Source organism: Triturus cristatus, chromosome 10 (assembly GCF_964204655.1).
Source record: "Triturus cristatus chromosome 10, aTriCri1.1, whole genome shotgun sequence".
Lineage (NCBI taxonomy): Eukaryota > Metazoa > Chordata > Amphibia > Caudata > Salamandridae > Triturus > Triturus cristatus.
In genome coordinates this window covers 833,610,922-833,634,380 of record NC_140593.1, presented here as the reverse complement: position 1 = coordinate 833,634,380, position 23,459 = coordinate 833,610,922, and the positions used below count along the sequence as shown (strand labels likewise).

Below are 23,459 nucleotides of genomic sequence, written 5' to 3'. Positions count from 1 at the left end.
ACGAAGAATGGAGGACTTGCTTCTGGTGCAGACCAGGAAGGTCTGGGGTGCTTCTCTTTTGCAGAGGAGCGGGAGCCAGTCTGGAGGAGCCAAACCAGCAGTGAAGATTTAAAGGTGTGTCGTCGCAAAGGCCGCTAGCCAACGGGCAAGCAACCGGACAGACACGGCAATCAGGAAAATGCAGAAGGGCCCCACGCAGGACTCGTGGAGTGTGGGGGGCTGATCTTCGGTGCAGATGGTGCTTGGGGTTGGGGCTTCTCAATCCCCGGTGCACAACTTCGAGGGTACCTCAGAAGCTGCGCTGGAAGATACTCGCCACTTTTCCCAGGTAGCCGGTCCCACGTCTCTCGTCGCCTCCACGGATCTCAGCTCGGCTGTGGATGTGGATCAGGGTCGGAGAAGTCTGGAAGTCAAGGCTCTGGTCGGGCTCTGCAGTCGGTCCCTCGTAGAACTTCAGCAAAGCAAAGGGTAGTCTCTTGATGGTGCCTGTTTGCACAGGGTAGCCACTCCTTGGCCACAAGGGATATTCTTCAGTCTTCTTCTTTCGTCGAATGTCGAAGGTCCAGAGTTTCTGTTCAAGTTGCAGGTTCAGGATAATCTAATCTCCTGGGGCCCAACTACCACACTTATAATAATCTGGGGGGCTGGGTTGCCTGCTAGGTCACGCCTTATGGGTGGGACCTTGGAGGGGGGTGGTTACACCCCCTTCCCTTTGTCCAGTTTCGTGCCAGGACTGGGGCTGGAGTGCCCCAGCACCGGTTTGAACTGGACTATGCATGGGACACCTTGTGTGCCCCAGGCAGTGTCTCGTTTCTTTCATCCCTCCCTGCCCCAATGCACTAAGGCCTGTCTGGGGTGGTGCTCGCACCTCCCAAGGCAGGAAACCTATTGTCCAAGCCTCCCTTGCCGGGATCACTCCCAGCAGCAGGAGGTCAGACTTGTGTCGTGGCAGCAGCATCCATTTTGTGATGCTGGGGCTCTGGTTAACTTTAACCGGGTAAGTAGGTTTCAACATGTCTTCTCCCTCTAGAAGGGAGGGATAATATCCTCATCCCCGGAAATGGGATGGGGGTATTATTCCAAAGTGTTAGACACCTTACACGACATGTTTTAATACAGCCAAACCATAGTTACCATATTCGTTTAAGATTATAAGGCATTTTAAGAGTATATGGTAGGCTATATCATAGAACAGCTGTAAGGACATGGTTACGAAAGCTGCAGACAGGCTCAGCTCATGCTAGAGCACCATCTCACATGTTACCAAGCACTCTGCCTCCAGGATTGTTAAGGCCTGCCTTAGGAGTGGCTAAGAGGTACACATGTGTCTATATATAAGATAGGTATAGGAATACTACACCTAAGCAAGGGGTGGTTACACGACCTTGCCCCAGCTGAGTGATCAGCCAGTTGTGTCATAATGGAAGGCCAGGCCAGGGGTGGCATAATACATGCTGCAGCCCCTGGTAGGCCTAGGGTACACCTATGCCCTGGGTACCTAAGGTACACTGTACAGGGGCCAATAAGGTGATCCTATCCAAATGGGTTATGCACCTAGAGTACATAGAGTCCATTTTAAAGAGAGAGCAGACAGCCTGAGACCCTGAATGGCAGGATCTCAGGACAACTAAGTCGAAAAACCAGCTAGACACTAGGCAAAAAGTTGGGGGTAACCATAGTCAGATATCCACCTTCCTACAGTACATATACATGAAAAGGTCACAGATTCAACAGAAAACTTGGGACTCTGACAGTGAACACTCCTGTCTGGGACAGTGCGCAGCCAGACACCCCTCCCTCACCTGAGTAGGAAGGGCTGTCTGCGCCTCCCTCGTCAGCTTATTTCCTGCTACCGTCTGCCCCTATGTTGATTGTGCCCCTCCAGTGCAATCGCGGCATTGCGCAACTTTCTTGTCTTTTTTCCCTATTTGTTCCAGGTTCCCGTGGTGGCAGTTAATTGCGCCATTACTATTTTGCGCCCGGGGAGTGGGAAGCCACAGTGTCTGTCGGTTCTCGCATTGCAAGCTCTCAAAGCTGGGTCATCTTGTACCGCCGGTACTGAACCTGAGACGCCACAAAAAGGGTTTTGTGTGAAATAGGTACACGGCCGAAGGAGGTGGGACCGCCTGTTCCGAATTATGGAGCTTAAAATATAAATATAGTTCTCTAGGACGATGGTGTTATCAAAGAGAGAAAGACGTGGTGTAACCGTCAGAGCGGCCGCCCTTGGAGATAGAAAACTGGGTTTGAGTCGAGTCTCGGCGTCGGGCGGCTCAACATCCTGTGAATCACGACAATTCGTTTAATCAGTCTCTTTGCCTAGAAAAAAAATACTGTGTCCCTGTGTGACATAACTGTGTCCCTGTGTGACATAACTGTGTCCCTGTGTGACATAACTGTGTCCTTGTGTGACATAACTGGTGCTCATTTTAACGCGCTCCTATACCTTCGGGTGGAGTTTGCGCGTGCTATATAACACTGCATAAATTAAAATATAAAAATTATAAAGGAGTAAAGCAAAGACACTTTGTCCTGCAGGGCCCCAGTACACAGCAGCGGTCACTGAGATGGTTTGAAGAAGTTGGCTTAAATTAAACGTCATCATCAGAGCTATTTAGAAGTCTAAAATACAGAAAGCTACTTGAGGTAGCAGGGCACCGATCTTTAAAATAGCATTTTCTGTATTTCTACAGTCATAGTTTGTCATAATAATTGCGACTATACAAACAGCTTTTTGGTGTTTTTAATTGCGACTTTTACTTTTCTCTCAGGATCTCCGTGTAGGACACGATGACGACACGAGCAGCAGGCGAGCCACCAGCAGTCCAGTTAGCACTGCAGTACACCAGCACGAGGTCTAGTGTGTGCGGTGACGCGAGGGAGTCGGCCTGCTGCGCTGCGAGCCTGCGACGTCACGACGACAGCCAGCGTCCCGAAATGGCCAATCACTACTGCATGGCTTCACATGAAGCCACAGTGATTGGCCATACAAAGTGCGGCTGCGGCAGTGCCACCACCCACGCACGGCACCCAATAAAGGATTGTCTGCCCTTCTGCACAGTGTGTCAGCCAATCCTGGCGCTGCATGCAGCACCATGATTGGCTAATGGCACAGTTACTCTCCGCCCATTATGAGACCCGGGGGCTGCTTCCCTGGCTGCTGTATGAAGCAACACCCTTGGGTCCCTTTTAATGGGAAGGTAGTGTGCGCGCATGTTCGGGCTGGTCATAAAAATGACCAGCCCAAAAATGCACATGCGCACTACTGCAGCAGCTGAGTCTGTCACCGCAGCCCAGCCCCACCCCCTGGCTTCAGCGCAGTCCGGATTGAGTCGGGCGTGTCCCGGTACTAGCGGCGCGTATAATATTTAGCGAGTGGTTTGAGGCATTGCCAATTACATTTATTTAATTAGTGATGTGGCTTAGTGGGGCTACGCCCCAACGCCCCAATGGACGCACCGCGCCTGGTATTGCTCATCCACATATGCCCTGCTACATTTAACTCTCAGGAGTCTTTTTGTCCAGCTGCCATTTTCAGCAAAACTGGCATGGTTGCTTGCAGTGAAAGGTGGTGCCACTATGTGAAACAGATTTTCACCAAAAGGCCAGGTGCAGCATTCTCTCAAAGGTTGAAAAAGAGACTCTCCTTTCAAGACCTTTATTTTGGAGGATGATGAGGTGGATGATTTCTTATCAGAGAGTCCACTTACAAGCGCCAGTGACAATAGAAACCTTGCCCCTGTTATTCTGACTTCTGCCTAATTTCTCTCTCTTCTGTCCAAGCCTCAGCCAGACTCCTGCCTCCATCCCAAACCTACCACCGTAGAGCTCCAGGGTGAGCCTATGTTCAATCTACTGGAGTTAAAAACACCCTAACTCACAGTTAGATCTCATCTACACTTGCCACTGAGTTCACCCATCACTAGTTTGCCTTTCCACTGGTGAAGTTAGATTGATTAACCCGAAGCTCAGGGTGCTCTCACCATTCCATTTCCAGGAAGGTGGGTGCTGCTTTGGAAATCCGCTCCCATCCTCTGACCTTCTTGCTGCACACTGGACGACATTTGACACAAACTCCACAGAGGCGTTGATTGCCCTGGTTGCCCCTGTTGATGTCCATTCTATCATCTTCTCTAAGCACAGGAAGGCCATTATTATACTCATGAACTCCAACATTTCAGACCTGTCTTCAGAGGTCTTTAATGAGAGCACTTTTTGCCTTTCATTTAGAGACAAGTTAATAAAGTTGCTATGTAAATACGTTTTCAGTTTTACCACCTTGAACACTTTTCAACCCTCTGTGCAGCATGCATTCCACAATCCTCATGTTTTTGCCCTGGCAGGCGATGAATAGGGATACTTATCTGGCTCTCAGGGAGCCCATTCCTTCACCACTCATTCTGTTGGTGTGAGAACTACTCCTTTAACTCCCATGCAGTGCTGGTATTCTTCCCCCGATAGCGGCCGAGATTTCAGGGGATCATCCACCAATGCTGGAGGCAGCCAGCCCCTCCTCCATCAACCTCTCAAGGAAAGACTTCCTAAACTTCCTCCCACTCCTGTCCTTGAAATCAGGGACTCATTGTTGTTTTTCTTCACCGTGGCAGTGTATCACTTCAGATCTATGGGTTCCCAAAACTATTGCTAGACGTATCGGTTGATTCTCGCCAATTCAGCTGTCTCTGCCTTATTGTTTTCTTCCCTTGAGGAGAGCTCCCTAGTAGACCGGGAAGTTTCTGAGATGGTCAGGAAAGACAACTGTGTTTCACATCCTTCACATGGAGATTTTATAATTTCCCTATTTTTCGTAAGGAAGGAAAAAGGGCATTAGGACTTTTATAAATATTCATGTTCGCATCACTGGATTGCATATCTACACTTCTTCTGGGCGAAAGGCTGATCAGGCTGAATCTGAAAGATGCATAGTTTTTTATTTTCACTTCCAAAGATCACAAATCCTTTCCAAATGTCCAGTGCACAGGCCAGATATGGTAGCTATCCTGCCTTATCTTTGGCCTTTTCTCCATCCCAAGGTTTTCTGAGCTGTGGAAGCTGACATGTAGTATCAATCCATTATTATTGGCTGGGATGGCCTGCTTCAGATGCACCCTTGCCCTATTACCCCGTTACAACATCTGAACGAGACAGTTTCTTTTCTTCAAGATACAGGTGTCATCATCAACTTGTGATCCCTCTGAGGCAACAGATTTACAGGGGTTCATAGAGCACACCTCCCTTTGCACCCTGAAATATCCAAGGAAGGTCACTTTGATTACATCAGAGCTGAAGCCACCCTCTTCTTTCAATTCCCTTTATCTTAGGAGTTTAGATCAACTTGTTGACCTCTTGATGACTTCTGTCCATTCCCGCGTCTACGCTTTTTTATTGAGTACTCCAATGAGACCATATCTCCTTGAATAATTCATTTTTCTCCGAGCTTTGTCGATGGTTGTGCTACCAGGAATTGCACAGGCATCTTGTGGTCTGCTCTGGACTTTATCATGTCTGATGCCTGCTGGCCCTGCAGAAGCACCAACTTGATTAGCTTAATTCCTTGGGCTTGTGGTCTTAGTCTGAATGAATCCTCCATAAAAACGTGTTGGGGCTACTTACAGGCACTTTGGCTGCCAGAGTCTAGTAAAGCAAAAGATGCTCTGCAATGTCCTCTCAAGGATGGACAGCTTGTCCTCATTGGAGTATGTCAACTAGTTTGTGGGTGCCAGATTGATGTATCTTGAGTACCTTTCCAAAAACCTCTTGGAGCATTGCCTGCACAGCAAACTGGTAATTGTTGCAGAGTACCTCCCAGGTCTTTCCAATTTGACGGCAGCAGGATCCTATATAAAGGGCCAGGGTACAATGCATGGATGCAATATGTACCAAAAAAGGTGATACCTTACAAAAGGTGTAAGTAGCATTGTTAGAATCTTGTTGTTATCAATGAGGCCATATCCAAGCTTTGTAATTCCTTCGACTTGGACACTTTTATGTGTTGTTTGAATCACCAGCTTCCAAAATTCATGAGCTGGCATCTCGATCCTGAGATCTAGACTTTTGATACCTTTCTCTGGGACTGTAATGGCCTTCAGCCTTATGCTTTCTCTCCTTTCTCCCTTCTTCTGAGGGCAATACTCTTCCCAAACTGATTTGCCTGTAAGGCCATCCAGATCACACTGAACTGGCCTTCCAAGGCATGGTGCACTCATCTTTTGAAAGTGGTGATAGATTTTCGTCTCTTCCAAAACAACATGAAGGAGCTCTCATGGTTACTCCGGTGAGCTGTTGAGGCCCTGCCTGTATGAACCAGACATGCCTATAGGTATGCCTGGGCAGTTTGTCTTTCTGGTGCGCAGCACTGTGTATGGGTTAACTTGTTTCCTCTCCTACCTTCCTGGTGAGCTTTATTCAGATCCTTTTGTCAAGGGATTATCATACAGGATGATCACTGTTTAACACTTACTAGTTGCTGCCAATCTTGCCCTCTGGAATTCAGTCTCCAAACTTGATGATCCTCTACTGGGTCATTTAACAATGGGTGTTTGCCATAATATACCTCCCTTTCCTCGCTACACTTCCATACCCGTGGGACATCCCTGGTACATTTCTTGTTATCCAGATCCATGATTGAGAAATGAAATATTAAGGGCTAGGGTGGGATGCAATCCAATCTACTCGTCCCGCCCACACAGGATTAGGGTGCTGAATAATCGTGGTCTCTGCCCCTGCCCCTTGAAAGTTAAATGTACTCTTACGCATACTTTTATGGACTGCGTCTTTTATTATGTAAATCGAATCAAGTTTTTAAGACCTCTGTTTTTTAAATATGATGCTCTCCATAGGAGTAAAGCTGTGGAGCTATTGTCCGAAATGCGGTATCGTGATGTGGCAGTTGGAATTGCTCGGTTTTTACAATCTGTTAAACAGAACTTTAAATATGAAGTGGAGGGGGGTAGAGTAGCCAGGAGGGGGGTCATTTTAAATGTTTTTATTGTTAAGTGTGCTTTTTTTAAGGATGTTTTATGGACAGATGTCCAAAAAAACTTGCTTCTGAGCCTCAACCTTGTTATCCAGAAGTTCCTTAATTTGTCTCTCTTTTAAAGTAAGTTCTCTTTCTAACGTTTCAGTTCCTCCTTTACTTTGCCTCTTAAAGATGCGCAACAAATAAATCCATACCAATAACAGAGGCCAAGTACCAGCCACAAAATTCATCAAAGCTCAAACAAGAGCAGGGCAGTTACTTAAAAAAGAAGTAAATAGGGAATGGAGATGTCTGCGGAAAGGCTCTAAAAATCGGGTATTAAGTAAACACTTCCAGGAACAAAGATTGAAATGTAGAATATTAATCTGGACGGAAAAGAAAGTGAGGATATCGTCTGGGCAAAGCTACTGCATGCTAGTAGGGCTAATAATTAACGGCATAGGTCGGTGCCTCCATTGCATAAATCACTCCAATATCCTGGTGGACATGTGCCTAACCTTAGGACTACGCTTCGGCACCTAATCAAATAGTGCCAATTGTATCATTGACCAGCATGCATTAATATGCTGGGTGTGTACAGTCCTTCTTTAGTATCCATGACAGAAGAAGCCACTAGAATGAAGGCTGCCTTTTCATATGACCTTCTCTTGAACAAACAAAAAGAGGATGATTTTGAAAGCAATGGAGCCTTCACTATAGCCCCCATTTCATTGCCATGAAAGAAAAAAAAATCCTGATCGCGGCAGTACTTATAAGAAGCACCCGGAAAGGTAGAGTGGGCAGGGGAGCACATGGAGGAGGAACAGTGAGTGCTTGGGGTACAGAGGGCGGTGAGGGAAAAAGATAAGAGTGATTTGGGGAATTAGAAGCACACATTGGAAGGAGGGAGGGCTGGGAGGCAACAGAGCAATACTTGGGAGGACGCCAGCAGGTGCGGCTAGAGAGGGCTTTAGTTGTAAAGGAGTCCCTCATGCAGTTCAGTGCAAGTAGTGTAGTGGGAGCAGAAGGATACATCCAAACTGCCACTAGTATTTTGTGTGTGTTAACATTGAGATTCACAACTACATTTGCAATTCAAAAAGTCACTTTAGTACATAGTCTTTTATTTTACTCTCAATGCTTGTAATTTTGGGCCTGCAAGCTTTGAGAAGGAGAAAAACTTTTCATGTGTTGGCTGCCACTAAAATAACACTGAAAACATTCTACTATATAAATAGTTGTTTTTGTTTGAATTCATTCCTGTTTCGTATTTAATCATTTTATTTCTTTTGTATGACTACTTTGACTATTTTATCCCTCTGGCTTTAGTTACTTCCTTCTTTTGTTCTGTGTATTGTCCTTTTGCCCGACTTTCTCTGATATTCTCCTTTTCATTTCAGCCATTTGGATCAATTGTTTCCGGAAGCAGCTAGTGAGGTCTGTCTCCCCCGACTTCCTGGAGGACATCATCAGCTACATGAAGAAGTTGGACCTCCTCAGCGATGAGGAGGCTGGGCAGGTGAACAAGGTCAGCTCACTGGCAGATCAGGTGAAGGCAGTCATCGATGTACTGGCTAGCAAGGGGGGCCATGCTTCTCAGGCCTTACAGACATTTATCGAGACGACCAACTTCCAGCTCTATCTGGAGATTACTGTCTATGGTGAGTAAACGGGAAGTACATGACTGCTGGCAGTCTCTTGATTTACTACCTGGCCCGTCTTTTGTGTTTACATTTCTTTCTCTGACTTCAACGTGAGAGAATTTGTGACAATCCTGCTGAGTAGCAATGTGCAAGGAGAAGGGTTGTTGGATGGTACTTTTTCTAGCACACAAGAAAATAAACTGTGCTGATATTTCAGAATATATAATTATTAGCAAAGTACAAATGAAGCACATTTTTTAAATTCTGAATTGTGGTGTAAGCAAATATTTGAATATGATCAGTACATTAGGTGATGACATTTCCACACATTATTGTTTTACGCGAATTAAAACTGTCTGTATGTGTAAATGTAATGGTAATTTCAATTAAAAATGTGTTGTCTGTAATGACATTGTGCTACCACACGATGCATACTCCACACTACACCACTCCACAGCACTCCATGCTACAACACCCGACTCCACGCTATGCCCTTCCAGTCTATGCCCCTCCACTCTACTACATGGCACTCCACTCTAAGCCCCTCCACTCCAAAACACTCTACGATACACCACTTAAATCTGCCCACTCCACACAACTCACTCCATGACACAATTCCGCACTCTACTCTACACCACTCCAACCTACGCTCCTCCACTCTATGCCACTCCATTGTATGCCGCTCCTCATCACTTACCCCACTCCAATCTACCATAGTCTACCATACTCCAATCCAGTCTACCCCACTCTAATCCACCCACTCTACCCCACTTCATACCTCTCCAATCTACCACACTCCACTCAAATCTACCCTACTCCAATCTAACCCATTCCAACCACCCCAATCCACCACACCCCAATCTACCCCACCCCAATCTACTCCACTCAATCTACTCCACCCCAATCTACTCCACTCCTCTATACACAATTCCACCCCACTCCAATCTACCCCATCCCAAGCTACCCTTACCCAATCTATCCCACACCACCTCACTCCAATCTACCCCACTCCCCTCCAATCTACCCCCTTCCAATCCTATCTACCCTGCTCCAAACTACCTCACTCTAATCTATCCCAAGCCAATCTACCCCAGTCTATCCAACCCAAGTCTAATCTCCCCCTCTCCACCCTACTCCATTCTACTCCATTCCAGTCTACCCTACTATAAACCACCCAATCTACCCCACTCCACCTAATCTACCCCACTCTACCCCACTACACTCTACTCAAATCTACCCCACTCCAATCCACCACACCCTGCCCTAATCTACCCACTACACTTCAGTCTACCCCACTACACTACAATCTAACCCACTTCAGTCTACCCCAACACACTCCAATCTACCCCCTCACTCTTCCCCACTCTACCCCACTTCACTCTACCCCAATCTACCGACCCTAATCAAATCTACCACACCCCACTCTACTGCAGTCTACCCCATTCCACTCCAGTCTAACCCAATTGACCCCAAGTCAATCTACCCCACTGCAATATACCACGGCAATCACCCTCATTCCTCCATGGCAAACTACCCCAATTGACCCACACCACTCTAAGCTACCCAATCAACTTCAATCTACCCCACTTCACTCTGCTCTAATCTACCCCAATTTACTTGACTCCAGTCTACCCCAATCTACCCAACTACAGTCCCCCCATTCCACCCCAATCTACCCAACTCCATTCTACCCCACTCTACTCTTCCCCTATCTACCCCGCTCCTCTCTACCCCACTTCACTCTACTCCAATCTACCCTTTTCATTTTACTCCAGTCTACCTGACTCCAATCTACCCCACTCTTCCCATTCCCCCCCATGCCACTAACTTTTAGCCATGCTGAACAGCAGATACACTGGTGTACAACATGGAATAGGCGGGACCTATTGGCTTTGTCAATGCTTGTTTTTAGTTGGCATCTTTAGTAAAGTGATCATAAATTGGACCATGATGCTAAGAGAGTCGGAAGTTAGAACAATCCTTCGAGGGAATTATCTAAACCTTGGAGGGGATTAGAGAACAGATGTAAATTGGCATTTCTCATGACCTGCCAAGCTTGCCTTTCCCCTGCTGCATTTAATGTTTGTGGAATTGCTAATTGACTGCAGCTAGTGCTTTTAGTCAATCAAAGGTGGCAGCCCGTGCGCTACAGGGTCACTGCATTTCAACCATCACATGGTTGGCCCTTTTAAAGACAGTCCTATTTTCCCTTCCCGGGTCTGGCAGGACAAAAAGACAGTGCACAAGACTCAGGGCAATTGCTTTTTTAGGTTGAAGCCTACCAGACAGTGCAGCTGTTTGGTTTGCTAAAGACGTCTTGGGGATATTCAGAAAGCTACCCTGGGAATGCATTCCATCCACTGCTTACCATTGGCTTTGTGGTTTGCAACTCACATTTTATTGCTTTCTATTTGCTGGCTTTATTTGTTTAGGTTGTCCATGTATAGTTTGCCTCACCCAGGGAGCAAAGCAGTTTCAGGCTAACTCTCCTTGTATTCTTGTGGAAATGTACCCCCGTGAGGGCACACTGGTGCAGGGTCACCCTCGCGCCCACAGGTCCGAAAACTAACAAAAGAGAGATCAGCACTGGAGTGAAGTAAAACAGATCAAGTTTATTAAACACTCATGAGCGGGACCGCGTCCGAACAACACCCTCAAGTGTTGTGGGAGGAAGTACCTTGAATACAAAACCATCACCCTTATATACTGTTTGTTGCAGTGTAATTGCATGGGAAGGAAAACTGAAAGAAACAAGTTTAAGCACGAAATAGCTATAGGCAAACAAGAGCAGATGGGTGACCAGGTGGTCAGAACTGAAGAGGGGGAGTAATGAATGTTTATGGCGGCAATAAGCAATCATTTTATAACATCGGAGACCAGGTGCACTGGCAGCTGCAGCCCCACAGCATGTACATCAAATTGACCATGTCAGAGAGGTCAGCTAAAGTTAAGGACACAGGCTGGGTGAAAAGGCGAACAGCAGAGAGTGAAATGAATACGACAGAAACTAAATGGACGCAACATTCAAAATGACTGCCGCTTATGCTAACAGAATTTACACTTTTCCACAGACGACCCTTTTAGCATAAGCTAAGACAGTTTTTGTCCCTTCTAAGGGGCATAGCATACATCCTCTACATCTATTACCATTAGTCTATGTATTTCTTGTTTCACTGCTAAACTGGCATTTACATTTTGGACATTCGCTTTCGACGGTATGCAGGCAATACAGGCAGAAGTACAGAGTGAACAGAGCATTGGTCCACAATGAATACACAAACAGCAAGAGAAGATAATAGCTATTAATTTGAACAGGAATAATAATACTGTCAAACCCCAAACTGAAAGTAAGTTCCAAAACCACTCAGTCCAAGTCCATGTTCCTGTGTCTTGATGTATTTCGGTGGCTATCTTGTGTAGTTTGGAGATGGCCGCATAGACAGATGGTGAATTGTCTGGTATGAAAACACAGCAGCTGGATCCGATGACAGGGCATGCTCTACCTCGGTCAGCTAGAACAACATCTAAAACAAGTCTATTCTGTAAAGTGACCATGCAGATTGATGCTTGTTCTTCCTTCATTTTTCCTAAGCCTGTAGTTGTCTGATTAATCACTGCCTCCATTGTACGAGTGAGGCGACAGACCAGCTTGCTGTTATGTACTGAGCCAATGAAGAAGAAAAATCCTTTATTAAAGTCTGTATATTGTTCCCATGTGGTCTCTGTCTGATCGACTGCAGAGACATCGATGGCACGTTTTCCCCTACTACCTACGTGGTGATTGAACAATTGTAAATTTTGGTAGTATGTTGGGGGAGCTAGAAACACAGGTGGTAAAAGGAAGGCTCTGTAACAGGTACGAGACCAGCCTGAAGGCTGGAAGTAGTATGCCTTAGCTCCACAAACGAAATAAGTTTGACGTGATGCGAGGAAGCTGCTTCGGCCCCTCATAGACATTTGCAACACTGTAGTACAGTTACTGTGGCCCATTACCACATTGCCAGTACTCTGTACACAGAGGGGGCCAGTAGTCAGAACGACAGAGATAACAGGTGGCCCATTTCCTTTAGCCGATCTAGAGTTTGGATACACATATTTTGTTGCTGCATCTCCTCTACTATATTCTTCCATCTCCAAGACGGTCCCCTTTGCTTGTGTGTCAACTGAGACAGATAATCACTCATTAATGTGTGAGGCACATCGTATATAGGGCGAGGCTTAGGAACCCCCCAGATATTCATGGGCCTGCCAAACACGACCTCATAAGGGGTAAGCCCAGAGCGTGTATGAGGTATTGATCTGATGGAAAGCAGTGCTAAGGGCAATGCATCAGGCCATTTCAAAGAAATGGAAGCCTCTTTTTTTGCCCAATTCCTGTTTCAATGTAGAGTTATAACGTTCCACCAAGCCTGCTGACTGTGGGTGAAAAGCAGCATGGGACTTCTGCTTGGCCCCAAGCCCTTTCATAACATACTCTACAACCTGTCCAATGAAATGAGGCCCATTATCACTCCATAAAACTCGACAAGCACCGAATTGAGGGAAGAATTCCTTCAGGAGTATTTTCGCAGTTGTGAGGGCTGTATTGTCTTTCGTAGCATATGTCTCCACCCATTTGCTGAAGGCGCAAACTATTACTAAGACATATTTAAGGTTATTGCAGTGCTCAAACTAGATATAGTCCATCTGAAGGACCTCAAAGGGTGCAGATGGTGTTGCAAACCCCCCTGTTGGAGTTTGCGTTCCCTTCCCAGGATTGTCCTGGTGCCAAACCAGGCAAGACTCGATTATCTTTTTAGCAGTAGTAGCAATGTCAGGATGGTCCCAGACTTGCATAAGCTGCTTTGCTACTGAAGATGCACTAACATGGGCTGGATAATGTGCCATATGAATCAGAGGGTATAGGTATGCAGTGGACAACTTCCATTTAGTCATATCTTTGTTCCTCCAACAGCCCTCATCGTCCAGTGCTTCCTCCTTAGACCATTGTTCTAATTCATCGAAGGAGGCAGATTGTTGCATATCCAGCACTTACTGTCTAGCATCATGCCAACGTTCAGCTTGCGACTTAACCACATACATAGACGTGGTGCTTAGCTGCGTTGCGGTCTCACGGGCTGTGTGATCCGCAAAGGCATTACCTTTTCTAATTTTGTCTGTCACCTTCTTGTGTGCGCTACACTTGACAATAGCTATTTTCTTAGGATAGGTTAAGGCAGTAAGAAGATTGTGCACTAGTTCTCCATGCCCTATCTGTGTTCCATGTGAAGTGAGAAAACCGTGTCTTTCCACAGGCGGCCAAAATTGTGCACTACTCCGAACGCATACTGACTATCGGTGTAGACATTGACAATCAGGTCTGTACTAAGCTCACATGCTCTTGTTAAGGCAATCAGTTCGGCTGCTTGAGCTGATTTCTGTGGGATGTGAGCTGTGTCAACTATTGTCTGGAGTGTCGTAATAGCATAGGCAGCAGATGTAGTGCCATCGGGCAATTTCAAACATGACCCATCAACCCATAACTCCCCGTCTGTAATGGATAAGGGAGTCTCTTGCAGGTCAACACAACCTTTTGTTTGTTCTTCAGTGAGAAATATACAATCATGTGACTGTTGTGACTGAGGCTAAGTGGATGGAAATGGCAGTAATGTGGCAGGATTTAGTGTCAAGCATTTTTTAGCGTGATATGGGGGGCCAAAAGTGTCAATTCATATCCTGTCAAGCGAGCACTAGTCAAATGCTGCGTCTTTGTTTGGTTCAACAACGCATCGACTGAATGGGGCACTAACACAAGTAATTTGTGTGATAGTACTATTCCTTCACTCTGGTGTATGGATACAGCTGTTGCTGCCACTGCTTAGAAACATCCAGGCAGCGCGCGAGAGACTGGGTCGAGGACAGCTGAAAAATATGCACACGGGCGTTGTTTATCACGGTGCATCTGAGCTAAGACCGAGAGGGCACAACCTTCTCTTTCATGTACATAGAGTGTGAAAGATTTATTGTAATCTGGGGTACCTAATACTGGTGCAGAGCAAAGGGCTTGACGTAACTGTTGGAAGGCTCTCTGGCACTCATCAGTCCATGGGAGGGGCATCGGGGTGTCTTTGGTCAAAAGGGCTAACAGAGGTTTGATAATGTGCGGAAAACAGGGGATCCACTGCCTACAAAAGGAAGTAAGGCCAATCAATGCACAGACATCTTTTTGAGTACGAGGTACAGGAGTGTCTAGAATGGTCCGAATGCGATCTGGTGTGAGCGCACGTCCCTCCTTAGACAGGAGGTGACCTAAATAGGTAACCTGCTGTCTACAGTATTGCAATTTCTTTCTTTGTGATTATGTGAAGCAAGAAATGATAATAGTAACAATGTAACTTCTTCACATAGTTCCGTAGTATCTGCAGTAAGCAACATGTCATCCACATACTGAATTAGAACCACCCCTTTTGGTACAGGAAAGGAATCAAGTTGTCTCTTTAATGCTTGACTGTAAATACTGGGACTTTCTGTATAGCCCTGTGGAGCTCTACAGAACCTGAATGATCTGTTTATCAGTGTGTATCCTAATAGATAATGGCTGTCCAGGTGAATAGGTATTGAGAAGAACGCAAATAAATCACGGAGAATGTGGTGGCAGTGTGAGGAACCATAGTGAGGAGGGTTGTTATGTCAGAAATTACCGGATATTGGGGTACCACTATTTTATGGACCTCATGCAAATCAATAATGAACCTGTAAATCTTAGTATCAGTGTCCTTTTTCAAAAAAGGAAGGATAGGGCTATTGCAGGTATTATAGAGAACCTCTTCCACTACACCTACTTTAATCAAATCTTGAACAATACCTGCTAGTGCTTCTTCGCCCTCTCGGGATATCTTATATTGGGGCAAACGAGGCAATGAGGCACCCTCCCTCACTTGAATTTGTACAGGTGGAATAACAATTTGACCCCCATCAGTGTCTGATGTAGCCCACAGAGTGCAAGGTAGGGATGCCAGAGAGCGACGTTCTCATTGATAAGGCAAGATCTATCAATGTTTGGATAGTTGTCATTAAGGATAACATGTACACCTGCTGGAAAACAGCGTATTGTAGCACGAAAATATTTTAGCATGTCGATACCTACAATGTTATCTGGAGTGTTAGGGGAGAGTAAAAACGGACATGTTGCAGTGAATTTATCTAGTCCGAATTCAAGTGGGTGTGATAGTGGGCTAGGTGTAGGTGTTCCGTCGAACCCTATTGATGTTATCAATGTGCCAGACAAGGGAGCCCTAGGAACCAGTCTTTTAGACAGGGCACTACGGGTAGCCCCTTTATCAACCAGAAATCAATCAGTAGATCCCAAGACATTTGCGTCAACATAGGGACCCATTTGATGTACTGGCACCTCACCCGGTCCCACACCCCGTCCTGGGCATCCCTATGCATAATTGGAATCTGTAGGCCTATAAGCAGGATAATCAGTCATTTGGTACTGGTGTCGATTGTCAATGGTATTAGGGTAGTTCGGTCCCTATTCAACTGCCTCAAACCGGGGGGAGCACTTGCACCACCCCTGCTTCCTAATTTCCCTGGACGCCCTCTCATACTTCCCCTTCCATGCTGGTATTGTTGGCCTTGCTAAAGGGGGCACTTAGTACGCCAGTGCCCAGTCTCTTTACAATAGGCACACTGAGCAGAAGACAAATTTGCCCGAAGGAGAGGGAGTGCTCCGGGTGTATGCATTGCACGTCCACCTCCTCCACCTCTCCTAAATGGTGGACCATGCGCCTGAGCCATCATAACCTTTGTTTTTAAATCTTTAACCTTTTTATCCTCCCTTCCCTTCGCTTCCTGTTCCTGTTGCTCATAATATTGTGCCATTCTCATAAGGGAAACTGGGGAGGACGTGGTCCAAGAACTTTCACTGACCTTGAGGCGACTAGATATTTCAGGTAACATATTAGCAACAAATTCGTCAACAAACATGTGTTTACCTGTCTTGTCAGCCATCGACTGGCCATTAAAGTCATGAAATATCTCCTCAAATCTTGAAAAGTCAGAAACTGACTCATCCTTTTTCTGTTTACAGGACGCTAACGTAGTCCAATCTATTTTCTTGGGAGGTATGAGAGTTTTTAATTTAGTCACAATAGCTTTAGGAAGATCTATTCTCCAGTATTTGGGGTGTCTTTCATAGATTCACATGCTTGAATATTCCCCGTCGTCGAAGTGGGAGTCCCACAGTATATAAAAAGCAATAAGTGTCATGTATATACATAAACATACATAACCACATAATAGCATATACATATCCAAATAAACTTTATATACATTTCAGAACTAACATATCAAGTGAAAAATACCATAGGATAGTATTGACACATAGGAATGCATTGAGAAAAAGAATCACTTTACTGACATATCAATGTCGTTTTATAGTCCAAACTCCAGCCAATCTCAGGCGCAAGCACCCTCTAGAACCTTCTCCTCAGAGGCTCAGGTCCTCAGATTTTCTACCGCACGTCGTGTGAAGGGAGTCTCCCTGAGCTCTGCTCAGTTCTTTGCTCTGGTTTGAGTTTTCTCATCATGTTCTAAGAAGTCTCTTTACCGTCCCTGTTCATCTTGTGGGAAGTTAAGGCTCTTTTCTGAGGACCCTCATGACAAATGTATTTATTGTCTTTACCCTGACCATAAGGTGGCCAACTGTAAAATCTGTAGAACCTTCTCACAAAAGACTTTGAAGGACAGGGAGGGTCGCCTTTTATTAATGCTTAAAAAATTAAAGGATACAGATAACCCCCTTTCTGAGGTGGAGAGTGTAGCCTCTATTCGAACAGGAGTCTCCTCTAAGCATGGTAGTGTTCAGGACTTACCGTCTCCTTTTCTGAAAAAGAAGAGACTTCATCTGGAGGAAGTGTCTACAGGCCAAGTCTCTGTTACCACGCCAGCGCCCCCGAGACTTAGCTCTCAGGCGTCTCTGACTCCGTCAGCGCATGTTTCCAGTCAAAAACGCGCTAAACCGTTGACGGGCCCGTCGACGGCCCCTCCGTCGACGAGATCTGCCACTTCATCAACCTCGTCGACGACGGTGACGACGGTGTCGAGCATATTTCCTTCATCGTCGACGACGACTTCGTCGACGTCTTCACCGTCGACAGTGGTGTGTGTTTCCCTGAAGACCATTTCGTCGACGATTCCGCTATCTTCTTCGTCGTTGAATAGGAAGTTGGCACTTCCGTCGACGTCTAAGGCTTCGTCAACGATAATCAAAAAGAAGAAGAAGTCATCGGCGGGCTCGTCGTCGACGGCAGTCTCGTCGACACGGGCTTCGTCGTCGGCACCCTCGTCGACAGCATCGACGGCAGCCTCGTCGTCGTCGACGGCAGCTTTCTCGTCGACGGTGGCTTTCTCGACGACGACTTCATCGACGGGGACTTCGTCGACGATAATCTCGACGACGAAGGTGTCAAATTTTACAACAATGCCTTTGGTGCCAATTTCTACATCAGCGCTAGTATCGGTGGACACCTCCTTGTTGCAGCGGCGCCAGGCTGCGCTGGACTCTATTATGCTGCCACCAGTCACTCGGCCATCTCATCAGCTATTCCCCATGGGTGCTGAGTAGGTTTCGGACTCTGATGACGATGTTCAGTCCTCTTTTCGAGATGCTCGTAGTCCTTCTGAGCTTCACATAAAATGCCAAGATTTCGAAGAGGATGATTATGCGCAAGACTATTACTGTCAGGAGCAGGAGCAACATCCCCCTGCACAAATTCCCATGGCGCAGCTTCCGTTGTCGCTCATTTCCAACCTTCAATTCATGTTGGAAGATTATAATCAGCGGTTTCCAGTTTCGTCTCATAGCTCTCCACGTGAGATGCCGTTGGCTGTTCCGTCTACCCCTGTGATGCCAACAATGCCGACACCATCCACACCTGCATTGGTTCCTCCTGCAACAGAGGAAGTGGGGGACAATCTGGATACTGAGGAGGGAGAGCTTCCTGATGACGACTCTATGGCGGACTGGGATGACTATCAGGTCAATTCGCCAGCATCCCCTCCAACATCGCCAATTAATTCACCACCTGTCGACATATCAGGATTCCATCAACTGATGGACAGGGCAGCTCAACGCTTTCATCTTCCCATGATGGTTAGGGAGGAGGACTGCTTTCTGTACGACTTCAAGTCACAGCCGCAGAAGCAGGTACGAGCCGTGCCTATTATTGACTTTATCTGGAACGAGGGCATTAAACTGATGAAAACGCCTAACTCCAACCCGGCTGTCCTCCCGCGACTGGAGAAAAAGTACAAGGCCCCGGACTATTCCCCTGCTTGCTTAGTGTCCCTGCCTAAGCCAGACTTGGTGATCACCCAGGCGGTGCAACGTCGCTCCAAAAATCCATCGTCTCCACTCTCGTCACCTCCGGACCGTGACGGCCGCCGCCTGGATGCCATTGGCAAGAAGTTCTCAACTATGGCTTCAACAACAGTCCGGGCAGCAAACTCTTTGGCCATCCTCGGTCGTTACGATCGACAAATGTGGTCGGACATGGCGGCTTTGGTTAAGCTTATCCCGGAAGATTCTAGAGCGGAAGCTCTAAAGATCCTGCAAGAGGGTGAGAGGGCATCCTCCGAAATCATCGACTGCTCCGTTGACATTGCCTCCACGGGTTTTCGTCAATTGGCTGGAGCGGCTGTGTTAAGACGACAGGGTTGGCTTCGTTCCACCTCGTTCCGTCAGGAGGTACAGGCCAAGATACTGGACATGCCGTATGACGGAGAATCTTTATTCGGCCAGCATGTGGAGGACGCTTTGCAAACCATCAAGAAGGATACGGAGACGGCTCGCTCCCTCGGCACTCTCCAGTTCCGGAAGCAGCCATTTCAGGGTGCGCGCGGCCACGGCACCTCCTCTTCCTTTTGTGGCTCCTCTTCCCAGTACCGCTCCTACAACCAAGGACAACAACGTTATTCCTCTCAAAAACAACAACAATCTTACAGACAGCAGTCTGGCAAATCTTTTAGAGGAAAGTCTAATTACAAGGGAAATTCTTCCAAAAAACAATGACTGCTTACATCAAACGACCCCTCTTTCAAGTTTCCCCCTTTCTCCTGTTGGAGGACGAATCTCCCAGTTCTTTTCAACTTGGTCCTCAATCACTTCGGACCGCTGGGTTCTGGACTATTATTTCAAGGGGCCATACCCTAGAGTTCGTGAAGGTTCCCCCACGCACCGCTCTATCCAGGCCTCCTCCCGCTCACCTCAGAGAACTTTTCAATCAGATTCAGATAATGCTCAAAAAAGGGGCCCTCGAAGTGGTTCCGAAATCACAAAAAGGATTGGGGTTCTATTCCCGATTTTTCCTCATACTAAAGAAATCGGGGGAGTGGCGCCCCATCCTCGACCTAAGGTCGCTCAACAAATTTCTCAAGGACCAATCATTCCGCATGCTCACACTAAAGGGCATCCTTCAATTTTTCTCTCAGGGCGATTTCATGACAACAATCGACCTTCAGGATGCTTATTTCCATGTGCCCATAATTCCATGCCACAGGAAGTACTTACGTTTTCGTGTGGGCCACAGGGATTTCCAATTCAAGGTCCTGCCCTTCGGCCTCCGTTCAGCTCCACGGGTCTTCACAAAGATCCTGGCTCCGGTGGTGGCTCATTTGAGACTGACGGGTATACAAATATACCCGTACTTGGACGTTTGCCTCATCAAATCCCAATCCTCCCACCAAGCGGCCCTCGATACTCAGCGCTGCCTCAATCTGTTTCAGTCTCTAGGCTTGTCGATCAACTTGCAAAAGTCTCAGCTTACACCAGCTCTGTGCAAGTCCTTTCTGGGTGCGACCATCGACACGAACACTGCTATGGCCTTTGCCTCTGCGGAACGTCAAGCACGAATTCGACAGCTTGCAAGCTCCATCGCAGCAAAACAGTCAGCTTCAGTCCGCACATTAAAGTCTTTTCTGGGGATGGCGTCCTCATGTATCGCTTTGATCCCACATTGCAGACTGAGGAGTCGTGCCATTCAGGAGGAATTGGACAAGCAGTGGCGTCAGGTCTCCGGTTCCTTCAACGACCAGCTCGTGATAACACCCCGCATGGCTCACGCGCTGCATTGGTGGGCCCGTCCTTCCAACATCGCAGCAGGAACATCTTTTCTAACAACAGCCCCAGAGCTCATTCTTACCACGGACGCATCCATGGAAGGCTGGGGCGGACATCTTCAAGATTTATCCATCAAGGGCAAGTGGACAGCGGCTCAACGTTTCTGACACATCAACAGATTGGAGCTGATGGCCATTTTCTTGGCGTTGAAGTCCTTCCGCCTCCAGCTCCAAGGGGAGTCGGTCCTCATTCAGACGGACAACACCACCTGCATGCACTACCTGAACAAGCAGGGCGGGACAAGATCTCCGCTGCTTTCCCGTCTGGCTCAGAGGATTTGGAGTTGGGCCATAGCCAATCAGATTACTCTCCAGGCAGTCCATCTGCCTGGCATTTCCAATACTCTGGCGGATGCACTCAGTCAGTCAACGTCATCGACCCACGAGTGGGAGTTACATCAGCCGACTCTGGACTTTGTCTTCGGCCTTTGGGGTCGCCCGAGTATCGACCTGTTTGCAACCCCTTCGAATTCCAAATGCCAGTCCTACGCAAGCTGGTTTCCCCACAAAGGATCGTGCGGAAATGCCCTTTCGATAAATTAGTACAGGATATTTGTGTACGCTTTTCCGCCGATCCCTCTGATTCCTCGAGTGTTGCGGAAGATGCGGCAACAACCGTGCCAGATACTCCTCATAGCTCCACGGTGGCCTCGGCAGGCATGGTTCTCAGAGTTGCTCCTCCCCTCCCAATGCGAACCCGTCCTTCTTCTCCCGAGGCCGGATCTGCTAACAATGAACGAAGGACGGATATGCCATCCGAATCCCAGTTCACTCAGCTTGTCAGCCTGGAACCTGAGCACCTTGAATTTGCTCATTTGAACATTCCTCCAGCCTGCAGGGAGGTGTTAGCTAGGGCAAGGGCGCCCTCCACAGTGAAGACTTATAAGCTTAAGTGGAAGCGATTTTGTCTTTGGTGTGCGTCCGCTCACATTCATCCAGTGCACGGCTCCCTGAACACATTCTGCCGTTCTTCCTGCAGTTAGCACAGTCCAGACTGTCACACTCTACCTTAAAGGTCTTTCTAGCGGCAATATCTCGCTTTCGCCAGGATGGCTCGTCCTCTCTCTATTCATCTAGGGTAATACAACAGTTTTTCAAGGGCCTCTTCCGAATGTTCCAGCCCATTCGGCGACCTCCACCCACGTGGCGTCTAAACATCGTATTGGCTCAGCTCATGAAGGCGCCCTTTGGGCCAATCCACTCGGCGGATTTCAAATTCTTAACTTGGAAAGTGGCCCTCCTCCTTGCTCTGACTTCCTCCCGCAGAGTCAGTGACATCCACGCCTTTACAGTACAACCTCCGTTTCTTCAATTCAGATCGGACTGCGTTATTCTCCGCACTAATCCGGCTTTCATGCCTAAAGTGCCATCCGATTTCCATCTCAATGAACCAGTAATCTTAAAGACCTTTTTCCCGCATCCGCAGTCCCCGGCGGAGCAGAGTTTACACTCTCTGGACTTGAAGAGATGTCTGAAATTTTACATTAACAGAACGCAATCCTTTCGTAGATCGGATCAGCTGTTTGTGGCCTACGGACGCACTTGTAAAGGACAGTCGGTTACCAAGCCCACGATTGCCCGTTGGGTTTCTTCAGCAATCTTCTTTTGCCATCAAAGGGCTGGCAAGCCTCTTTCTTCTGGAGTAAGGGCTCATTCAACAAGAGCCATGTCATCTTCCACTGCCCTGTTCGCTGGTGTACCCATCCACCAGATTTGCCGGGCAGCTACGTGGTCCAGCAGGCACACGTTCACAAAGCACTACTGCCTGGAATCGATTAATGAAGCGGACACGGCTGTGGGACAAGCAGTTCTACGGAATCTGTTTAAATAAGGTGAGCCTCTGCTACTTCCCTCCTCCTTGGGAATTCTTTATTGCGTATTAAATGCATTGTCATTGTATTTCAGGCAATATTATTACGGCCTTTTCCAAGGCTGCTGCTTACTGCTCACTATTCTATTCAAGCATGTGAATCTATGAAAGACACCCCAAATACTTGAGTAGAACAAATGTTACTTACCTGTAAACTGTGTTTCTCCAGTATTGGTGTCTTTCATAGATTCACATGCGACCCACCCTCCTCCCCTCAGAGGCTCTCTTCTCCTCCTTCGGCTCTGTTGTTACTCTAGTGCTACGAAAATCTGAGGACCTGAGCCTCTGAGGAGAAGGTTCTAGAGGGTGCTTGTGCCTGATTGGCTGGAGTTTGGACTATAAAACGACATTGATATGTCAGTAAAGTGATTCTTTTTCTCAATGCTTTCCTATGTGTCAATACTATCCTATGGTATTTTTCACTTGATATGTTAGTTCTGAAATGTATATAAAGTTTATTTGGATATGTATATGCTATTATGTGGTTATGTATGTTTATGTATATACATGACACTTATTGCTTTTTATATACTGTGGGACTCCCACTTCGACGACGGGGAATATTCAAGCATGTGAATCTATGAAAGACACCAATACTGGAGAACCACAGTTTACAGGTAAGTAACATTTGTTCATATCCCCTGTTGGGGCTTCTGGGCAGGTGCCCTGTCCGCATCTATTTCTTCAAATTTTTCCCAGGTGTCACCAAATGCCATAGCGTCATTAATTTTACGTATTGTTCTCACAATATCAGGAGGCAAAATAAGCCTAGAGAACATATCTATATCCGCTAAGGTCATAGTGCAGGAGCTGATAGCTCCCTCCA

The 23,459-nt window shown here is 46.9% G+C and overlaps 1 protein-coding gene across 1 annotated transcript in view; it reads left to right on the top strand.

The window, feature by feature from the left end:
- The window catches only part of NLRC3 (NLR family CARD domain containing 3), an 820,465-nt gene that overhangs the window by 164,650 nt on the left and 632,356 nt on the right, over positions 1 to 23,459 (top strand). Inside the window, exon 3 of the mRNA XM_085630169.1 lies at positions 8,359 to 8,619. Coding sequence (XP_085486295.1) covers positions 8,359 to 8,619 — 261 coding nt within the window. The remainder of the gene's footprint in view (positions 1 to 8,358; positions 8,620 to 23,459) is intronic.